The following is a 10,713-nucleotide window of genomic DNA, read 5'->3' as shown; positions in this document are numbered from 1 at the left end:
ATACGCGACACCAGGCAACCATCCAGCTGGGCAAGAGGGACATGCGATTATACGAGGCGAGGCACACATGTCAAGAAACTTTGAAAAAAAAGAGTCAAAGTTCCACAAGTAGAGCTGGGTCGCTCTGGTCAATATGCTGTTGGAAAATGGCTAGCCAAGACAAAAAGCTTTGCTTCCGTTATGGTTAGCGGTATCACAATAAATAAATATTTGTTCCCCAGTACCACTTACGGCATGGCAAGACTGCAGAGAAAGTGGTAGATCGACTAATAAATGATCATAAAACAGCACACAAGAAAGCATGGAATAATAGACAGTTAGCCACTGCAAAATCAACCACAATGAAACATAGCAGCACTATCAGGGATGCCGTTGCAGACACTACGGTACTCAATAGACTTTCGCTTGATGCAACAATGACTTAGGCACTTATTTATAGACAACAGCGACGAAATAATGCACAGGCATCTTCAAGCAGAAATTGATGATAAAGTCCCCTTCCACCCCTTTTTTTGCATGCATGAAGCTAAGTAGGCATCAAAAATGTGCACATTGCTCAGAATTGTACGCCAGACTCCATAGCTGACAAACACGGCTGGCAGCATAATGCACCCTGTTGGCCACATGTGTAGTGTCACAGGTATGCCGAAGACCTGGCATAAGGCACTAAGCACATTAATCTCCAATGGTGCCAGGGTAAATTGTACTGAATCAGGAGGCCACTTAGGTTTCTAAGAGACAGCTTTGGCTCCGGTGCTTGTATAATGTATATGGCAGTGCGTACATTTTTTCACCATTACTACTGCGTTTTTTTGTTCGAAAGAGCCACTGTACTGCTTTCAATGAAGTCTGCTGCTCTTACAAGCATTAAGTACAGTGCAGGATGCAGCCATACTTTTACATGAAAGGGATGCTTACATGTTATTCACAAAAACACAGTCACGAAATTGAAATCTTCATCATCTCCGAGACTTGAGCATTACACTGTTTGGCATCAGCATTGAATACACATGTAAAAACTATTTCCGTTCCACAACTTTGTTCAAAATGAGGAAACTGCTGTGCTGTCAGTTTTGTTTCTTCGGCCAACGTGATTTATTCCTAATGGCGCAGCTCTGGTGGCTAAATGAAACCCATTTCCCTGCTCTCACTGTTCACTTGTGCATAGAAGCGTTAGCTAACGTTTCTGATCAGGTAAGACAGTTGGCAAAAACCAGCTGCAATCATCCTCAGTGACACTCCACTAACAAGACGCTCTACAAACATGCCAGCGTTCTGCTCTGTGGTAAACATTTAACCTTTTTCAACACATAGTGAGTGAGTTAAGAAGGTAATGAGTCAAAATTTGGTTTCAGCATCCATGGCTCTCCTTAGACACCGTCCCATTTTGGATGTTCTGTGTGTCCCACCAGATGACAGTATAAACCAGTTAAAAAAAAATGGTGCTGTACCAAGTCTCTCTGAACACCAAGTGCAGGCACAGTTGCGTAGTGGGTCGCATAACTGACTGACCCTCCTGTGCACATTAATTACACACATATATGAAAAGGTACCTCTTGCATAGAAAAGACCAGCGCCTTGGAAGGCACAAATCTAGTAACTTTCCAGCGCATCACCAGGTATAAGTAAAACAACCAAATACATTACATGGACAGTATAAGAACAGTGGGTCACCCATGCATAAAGCACTTTCCTTGTTCTTTGCTCCAGGTGTCTACACTCTCCGTTCATTTTCCCATTAGTTACAGTGAGCATTAAAAGAACAAACCTGGCTACGAGCACTCAGATGGAATGCACGTACAGTCTTGAATATGCAAAGGCAAGCGCCATTTGAAAGCAAACCTGCCAACCTTTCGGCAAGGAGAAGAAACTGGCTGGCTCCTTTTCCTTAAGCCTGTGCGCTGTGATAACGTTTCGAAGAGACACGTGCTTTCAAGCGCACCGAGTAAGGCTTCACCATAGTGCAATCTCTACCCAGGCAGATGCATAAACACCAGAGGCACATTTTCCTTTTCTGCCAACCAGCTTTCCCCTCAGAGGCTCTCTTTGTCCAAGGCTTCGTGTAAATCTTTGACGACTCTTCCCAGGCACTCACGGTGAGCACTGTCGTTTCCAAACACCGAGACCAATGTCTCAGGTTTTCCAAAGAAGCCAAAGATGTGCTCGATCCGACCCATTGACTTGGCCGTCAAGTGGGAGCGCACAAGGTCGGCAAGCAGAGCTCTACACTCGTCGAAGGCGCCAACAAGGTACCGCCGGTCGTATGAGAACTCCATCTCGTAGAAGCTCACCACAGCCATGGCGAGAGCACGCAGCTTGCGCTGAAGCTGTTCAGCCACCTTTACCTCGTCTGGTGAGAACTGGTTGTTTCGGTGCAGGACACCAACTTTCACCACAATCTGGGATGGGAAAACGGGTTGCAATGGTGATACCAACAGACAAAAATAATAGGGAGAAAAAAGTGGGTTCTGAGAAGTGTTTTATCAGAGGCAAACATACTCTCAGGACCGAGTACAAAAACAATGCAAGAAAACATAAGAATGCATGCTTGAATTGTTAAACCAGTTCAAGCTTATGATCCTAAGGTAAAAAAAAAAATCTGCACGAAGTGTGCAGAACCAGATTTCTAGGTTTGTTCTTCAGACCTGCACAAGACATGTCAAGAGCAAAACAATCCATATTTAGACCGATCACTATATTTATACCCATAACATATTTACTGGAGCGTTCAGAAATCAGTACATCTATACCGGAGTGCTTTTCATGTGTCAATTGCATTAACCCAAATGCGCCCTGATGTGCTACATGTAGGACAGTTTTTTTTAAAAGCTTGCGCCTGCTTATTTGGTTTATTGGTTTATTGGGGTTTAGCGTCTCAAAGCAACTCCGGCTATGAGGGACGCCGTAGTGAAGGGCTCCGGAAAATTGGACCACCTGGGGATCTTTAACATGCACTGACATCGCACAGCACACGGGCCTCTAGAATTTCACCTTCAAAGAAATTCGGCCGCCGCAGCCGGGATGCACCTGCTTGTGTAGGTTCAAGAGGCTCTAACTTTTCTGTGCAAGCAATGGATTTGGAGCGTTGGAGCAAATGGATTCTCCAGTTGGAATCAATTGGTTCCAGTTGCGTTTTTAGCCATCTGACCAACTGGATCCAACTGGACTAACCAATTAGACCCATTAGGCCCTAGGCAGTTACTGCATCCACAAAATATTCACAAAATATACCTCACAATTAGGTTGTGCAAAATACATAGTGCAAGATATATTTATATAATTTAACATATTATTAACATGCAAAAGGTTTGGTTTGGTTTGGTTTGTGGGGTTTAACGTCCCAAAGCGACTAAGGCTATGAGAGACGCCGTAGTGGAGGGCTCTGGAAATTTCGACCACCTGGGGTTCTTTAACGTGCACTGACATCGCACAGTACACGGGCCTCGAATTTCTCCTCCAAAGAAATTCAGCCGCCGTGACCGGGTTCGAACCCGCGTCTTTCGGATTAACATGCAAAAGGATAACCGATTTGTGAGGACTGCAGGGAGACACTCCCTGGTGCCAACCAACATTTTTAGTACGGAATTGAAATCCACATGCATTTATAGAAATCAAGGCCAATAGACACGCATACATCAAACACAAGAAACACTGCACTAGTAGCATATATATTAGCTCAGTATGTACATCCAGAGAACACACTTCGACTCCAACTTCTATACCCCATTTATGAGGCTCTCATGCTGGAGCCAGTGATGCTTGCCCATTGAATGCAGTTATTTAACTTTTGAACGCAGTGGTGGTGCAGATGATGAATGCAATTTAGTAGGTTAAGCTGCCGACTGCTCTTATTATAAGAACCGTATTAGTTCTGCCTTGTTTGTCAAATACGCAAACATTCACATAAATTTGGACAGACCAATTGGATAAAACAGCTTAGACCAATTGGGCTCACCAGTAGAAACTCAACTGGCCCAACTGGATATTCCATTTTGACTATCGAATTGGAACAACATTCCAACTGGAACCAGTTGGAAATTCAACTGATTCCACTTGCGTTTCTTTTTTTTTACTGGGTTCTGAGAAAGCAGCGAGTCTTCTCTGGTAGCAGTGAGCTGATTCAACCCCACCGACTACATTATATGAGTCTGCAAGAGAAGCATACAGGATTTTCATACTGTCATGAGAAAATGGCCATATGTGATGAGAAATGTGACAGAGATGAGTTCAAATGTTTAAAGCATTATTAAACGTACGCAATAGACAGTGCATTTGCTTAGTGCCCCTATTATATTATGGCTCAAAAGTCGGTATTGAGAAAAATATTTCCATCAATAAAAGGGCGATTCAGAGTCTGAAACCCACTTTACTACTTAAAACATTTCCTGAAGTTAGGGCATATATGGGTTAATGAGGCGAAACAAATCTACTGCAAAACCGAATCGTTCAAAATCATCCTTTTTAAGAAAATTACACTTTTGAATGCGAAACGCGCAAGTCAAATGCACTGTTGATGTCAGCTGTCAGTATCGGAAAAGAGGCCTGTGGACTGACGTTGTCACGGCCGCCAGAGAGGGTGGTGCGACCGCACATGCGGCTTACCGAGTCACAACGTTCTCCGCAGCTTGCAAGCACTCACCTTAATAATATTCTTGGTAATTTTTTCTGCATCTTTTTTATTGCCCGACACATGCTTTACAAGTTTGTACAAGTTATCCAGGAGACTTGCGGAGACATCATCGATGAACGCCTTGGCGACGCTCTTGTTGCTCACGCGACTAAGCAGTTTTTTCTGGACGCGCAGGCCGATGTCCTTCGCGTGGAACTCAGCCACTGTAAAAAACACAATGCACGCAGAGTCATGACAGGTTTCATATCGGCCACGTAAAACATGTATGTACTAAGCCGTTTTTCTGGTTGTTATAACCGCTACAAACACCATACAAGGCAAGAACTAGTTTGACTGCCCACATAGCAGCTGCCGTCAAATCTTTTAATGGGTTAATCAGACTTCGTCTTCCTGCGAGGTGCTTGCTGATAGTGAACGCATGCAAAACGGAGCGTGTGGTGACCGAACAGCGCAGTAACGCCGCTAGTGCGAACATAAGGAACGGAAACACGAGGCCAGGAAACTCCGCCGTCAACGCCTTGAAGCGCAAAAGCAAATGTTAACAAAGACAAAAGGGTAACTTACTGTTCTCAGCTTGAAACGGGACCCGATTTACAGCTGTCGGAGAGCATACAAGGAGATGCAGACCCGTGGACGCACCGTTGATACACAAGATGATGCGTTCAAATCCCAGCTGCTCAAAACCGTTCAATCGGAACTGCCAATCTCTAGTCCGTGAGTCACCTGACCTCTTTCCTTCGCCTGCTACAGTTTCGCGCAGCGTTACAGTGGGTGTAGAAGCAAACCAGTAAACTTAAAAATGGGAAGTCCGCTACGGCAGCACAAGAACGGTGCGTAACATTCGTTACTACCACGCTACGCTGTCTGTGTCATACTCGATATGCTCGATTGGCTCGGCACTCGTTCATTCATGCCAGTGCTATCGTTGGCTGGAAGCGCTAGCTCCTGTTGCTCAGTTGAGTAAGCGTTTGTTTATGGTCAATCTGGGCACTGATCTGGGTCGCCGTGAGTCACTGACATAAGACGCACCCGTTTGTGCCCTCGTTAATATGTTCGAATAAAAAAGGAAAAAAACAAGCGTTTCCTGTCCCGAACGTTGGATGTGGCGACCTGACATAACGATTTAAAAAAAAAAAGCTGCTGAAACACCGCACCGACCGCATTGACAAGAGAGAGGGAAAAAGAGGGGAGAATGAACTTCGAAGAGAGAATGGCGACAGCTTTGTACTGAATTTTATGCTTATGCTGGCTGTAATTAGAGAACACTGTAATGACAGAAAAATTGCAAGATGGCACTTCGCGGGTTCCAAAATACGCGCTTTTCACATATGTAGCAAAACGCTCAGCTGGCGTGTATGCGAACTGCATGCGTCCTTTCATCACCTTTTTATATAAATAATGTACTCAGTCATTTATTATCAGTCTGTACTTTAGTTAATCCTTTATTACTAACTACCTTTAACATGACTCATATCGGAGCAGCAACAAGCAGTTGTCGACAATTTCGTTGGTTTCGTTAACGACGGCAGCGCTGGAGCGGCCGATCCACAGCAGCGGCCTATCCAAAGCCAGTTAAGAATGCGGAGCCAGCTGGCTAAATGCTATCAGCGCCCCCTCCTCGGGTGCGCCAAATAAGGGAATCTATCTGCGGCCGGCGCATTGTCACCACCGGCGGAGCACGAGGTATTCGTAATAAGGGCGATTCAAAGCTCGCCTTCGCAATTTATCGAGTCGGTAGGACTCGTTAGAGGTTTTGAGACTTCCCGAAGCATCTCTGTCAAACAAGGCTACGACTATGTCGTTCCGTGGCGGTGCTCCGACAGCCCTTTTGCAGATGCTGAAAGAAGGTTCGCGACATTTCCAGGGCGTCGATGAGGCCCTCTTCCGCAGCATCGAAGCCTGTGTGGAGCTTGCTCGGAGCCTTGCCTCGGCCTACGGACCAAATGGACTGAACAAAATGGTGATCAACCACTTGGAGAAGCTCTCTGTGACCAGCGATGCCGCTACCATTCTAAACCAGCTCGAGGTGCAACACCCCGCCGCCAAGCTACTCGTCATGGCGTCTCAGATGCAGGAGGCTGAGGTGGCCGATGGTACGAACGCGGTCGTTCTGCTTGCCGGAGCCTTGCTAGAGAACGCCGAAGAGCTCGTGCGAACTGGCCTTACGCCTGTGCAAGTTGCCGAAGGCTATCAGCTTGCGCTGAAAAAGGCCCTTGACCTGCTGCCCGAATTGAGCGTCGATGAAATACAAGACATCCGCAATCCAGAGCAGGCTGTGAAGGCAGTTCGCACGGCAATGTCCAGCAAGCCTTTAGCCGGCGCCGACTACTTGGCCAAGCTGGTGGCCGAAGCTTGCCAGGCAGTGGTACTTGAATCGGGCGCTCTCAATGTGGACAACGTGCGTGTCTGCAAAGTCCTCGGTTCTGGTCTCGACCAGTCTCAGGTTGTCCTCGGCATGGATCACCAAAGCACGCGACGCCAAGGTTGCCGTCTACTCGTGCGCCGTGGACACAATGCAGACCGAGACCAAAGGCACAGTGCTCATCCAGTCGGCGCAGGAGCTGCGCCACTTCTCGCGCGGCGAAGAGAACCTGCTCGAGGAGCAGATTAAGGCCATCGCTGATGCTGGCGTCAAGGTGGTGGTGAGCACTCCATGGCACTCCATTACCTCAACATGGCACTCCATTACCTCAACAAGTACGGCCTCATGGCGGTCCGGCTGCCGTCAAAATTCGACGTGCGACGCGTGTGCCGCGTCGTGGGCGCCACTGCCCTGCCAAAGCTTGCGGCGCCTCGACCCGAGGACCTGGGCCTGTGCGACTTGGTCTACCTGGACGATCTGGGTGACACGCCGGTGGTGGTTTTCCGCCAGGAGGGCCACCAGACCCGCGTGGCTACGGTGCTGCTGCGCGGCTCCACCGACAGCCTGCTGGACGACGCCGAGCGTGCCGTGGACGACGGCGTGAACGCCTTCAAGGCGGCCACCAAGGACGGGCGCCTGGTGCCCGGCGCTGGGGCCGTCGAAGCCGAGCTGGCTCGGCGCCTGGCCACCTGGGCAGACACCCTCCCGGGGCTCGAGCAGTACGCGGCGCACAAGTTTGCCCAGTCGCTGGAGTCGCTCATCAGGACTCTGGCGCAGAACTCTGGCGCCTCGAAGCCCGAAGAGCTTGTGGCTCAGATCCAGGCAGCACACAACCAAGGCGATGCCAATTCATGCCTGAAGGAAGAGGGCGTCGGAGATGCGGTGAAGAATGGCCTGCTGGATCTTCTCATCACAAAGCACTGGAGTCTCCAGTATGCAACCAATGCTGCTTCCACGGTTCTGCATGTGGACCAGATCATCATGGCCAAGCCAGCTGGAGGGCCAGCACCAAGGTCTGGGGAAGGGGACAGGGATGATTAGTTAAGTGTGACCAATAAAACCCGGTTCTGTCTGTATTCTGCTGCCATTTTTATGTGCATTTACTGTGCCACTGTGCAGAGCTGACTTGACTCTGCTACATGGCTTCAAGCAAATGCACATGGTACTTTGTTGCTACTTTAATATCCCAGATAAATTTTGTCACCTATGTAAGTGCTGTTATGTCAGCAGTGTAAAATATAGCATATGGAAAATGAAACATAAGGGAAACAGCTGCAGGAGATTTAATGAATACAATGGCACTAATGTTAAGTACACAGCAAGACTTGCGGAACTGGAAATGCCTATCCCTAAGTAGCTATGCATAAAAATTCTTTATATTGGTAGTATTCATTCCCTTCAGGCACAAATAATCCAGTGGAGAGAAAATTATAATTTCAGATTTTTGCAAGGAGCATACTTGGATTATGCATCAAATTATCCCAGTCTTCCTCGATGAGTAAATATTCAATTTCTGTTGCATCCTTGTGTATCCGCATCATTACTCCGCACTTTTGAAGATTTCATTTATACTTTGTCATGATGAGTTATGTAAATGAATCAATCTGTTTTATGCACTTGTTTATGCTTGCAAAACAAGTGAAAACTGATACCACTCACATTGTGAAGTTGCTGTACAACAAGGTAGGCTGCTGCCCCGAACAATGTTGGCTCTAACCCGGCTGCAGCGGTCGCATGTTGATGTGTGGTGAAATGCTAGAGGTCCGTGTACTGTGTGATGTGTGAGCATGTTGACGAGCCCCAGGTGGTCGAAATTATCTGGAGCCCTTCAATGCAGCGTCCGTCATAGGTCAAGTTGCTTTGTGACATCAAACCCTATAAATCAACCAAACCAGCATAAAACAAGGTGGCAGGGATTAAGAAAAAAGTGGATTCCTGCGTTAATTTCATATGCCTGACTCTCTCCCTTTCTACGCAAGGTTTTTCAGACTTCAGCACATTTTATTGCATCCACATTTGAGGACATTGCGCTATATCATTGTGGTCGCATCCACATCTATGGATATAGCACCCGACAGGACTGTGCCCAGTCATTCCCAATTTGGACTTTCTGTAGTTCTCATTTGTGCATTCTCGTTCTGAGCTACATTTTGTTAAATGTACCATGAGTCATGGTGAAAAAATAGTGTCAAAGGAACACGAGGGATGGAAAGGGAACTTTCAGTTTTGTATCATGAGTCTTCCTTTCAGTATACACACAAATTGCTAGATTATGCTTATTATAAAGTTGACCTGTCTCAAGGAGCTGGTGCAGCCAAGTTGTTTATTTTTATTGAGCTCAAATGTCATATTAATCCTGCTTGGGTGTGGTGTGATATTACAGGCTAGTGACAGTGCTGTAGATGAGAGCAGGTCATTAAATAACACCTGTAGAGCTTACTGAAATTTGATTTCAGTGAGCTTTCAGCCTTGCTGCTTGTGATACTTTGAGCAAAGAAATAACATGTTCATTCTGCAAAAAAAAATGAAAAACAGAGATCGAAACATTACAGTGCATTGCATTACATTATCACCAATAATAAATATCATGGCTATAAGTAGGTGCAGTAATGGAAGGCACTAAATAGTACTTAGTTTCTAGATTAAAGTAATTAAATCTTGTCTGTTTCTATAACTCACTAGCCATATATTTACTCTTGATTCTAACTTCAGCTTGTTTGGTTCCAGAAAAATAAATTTGACATTGGCACAAAGAACTGCTTTGTCTACAGAGAGTATTAGGCGTATCAATAACAAGGGCAAAATAAAGTGTGGACCTTAAATAGAACTTCGTTGTGTGCATCTTGTTTCTGATGGTCTCCGGATGCAACATCTTATTCCTCCTTCAGCTTGTCCCATTTGTCTATGTGGGGTCACTGTTTCTAATTAACGTCCTCCACTTCTGCCTTCCTTGAACTGTATACACAGAGTAATTATCCTGAAGAACTATCTCCACTAGCTCTCTCCACCTTCTCTTTGGGTGGACCCATGCTATCTCCCTTTGGTGCCAATTTCTAATGCCTTTCTTCCAAAATATTCTTCATTTCTCCTCATTGCATGACCAAACCAATGAAGCTATGACCTCCTGTACATTTGCCACTCACATTGGGGTTGTTCCTATGTTTGCAACCTTACTCATGCTCCTGGAGTGGTCATTCTATACTCGATCCTTCCAGGTCACTTCTGATCTGTGTTCTGATCTCAGTCACACTTTATATTTACCCAGTTTTACCCTAGCTTCTGTGTATTTGCCTTTTATTTGGGAAGAAGAAGGGAATATTGGTGTAGTGCAACTGCATGTTGTAGAGGTGGATATTTAGTTGCAGTGCATTCTGTTACTTCTGAAAACAAAATGTTTAGCATGAAGATGTAATGGTGGTTATTTACAGACCTTTTCGTGCCCCTTTTATTAATGTTATTTATGTGGTCCCTAGTTCACCTTTAAAACATTGTTCAGATAAATATAACTGTGTGCATGATTAAGTGGCATTGCAATATCTGGTGCTATGGAACTAGACCTGCCTTTATTCTGGCCCTTGGGCACACTATGCATGTTCAGAGATTCTTTGACATTTTGATGTTCAGTTAACACAGGGGCTTCAAGGGTCTGTACTCTGCATATTATTGCAGATGCAGCTCAATTGCGAAGCAACATTCCAATCCAGTTGTGTTCTGAAATTTA

General features: G+C 45.9%; 1 protein-coding gene and 1 pseudogene across 1 annotated transcript; one reads left to right on the top strand and one right to left on the bottom strand.

Annotated features, from left to right (window-relative positions):
• Positions 1–1,620: 1,620 nt before the first annotated feature.
• On the bottom strand, positions 1,621–5,409 carry LOC149354620 (protein salivary glands marred-like). Its single transcript, XM_089577526.1, has 3 exons — positions 5,195–5,409; positions 4,640–4,833; positions 1,621–2,399 (listed from the first exon to the last, which is right to left on the bottom strand). Coding segments are annotated over exons 1-3 (561 nt in total). The 5' UTR covers positions 5,196–5,409; the 3' UTR covers positions 1,621–2,033.
• A 1,001-nt stretch (positions 5,410–6,410) lies between these two features.
• On the top strand, positions 6,411–8,068 carry LOC149354619 (T-complex protein 1 subunit theta pseudogene; annotated as a pseudogene).
• The last annotated feature ends 2,645 nt before the right edge of the window (positions 8,069–10,713 follow it).

This window comes from Amblyomma mixtum, chromosome 3 (assembly GCF_055824585.1).
Source record: "Amblyomma mixtum isolate Tamu chromosome 3, ASM5582458v1, whole genome shotgun sequence".
In the NCBI taxonomy this organism is placed as follows: domain Eukaryota; kingdom Metazoa; phylum Arthropoda; class Arachnida; order Ixodida; family Ixodidae; genus Amblyomma; species Amblyomma mixtum.
This window is presented reverse-complemented; position numbering and strand designations above follow the sequence as displayed.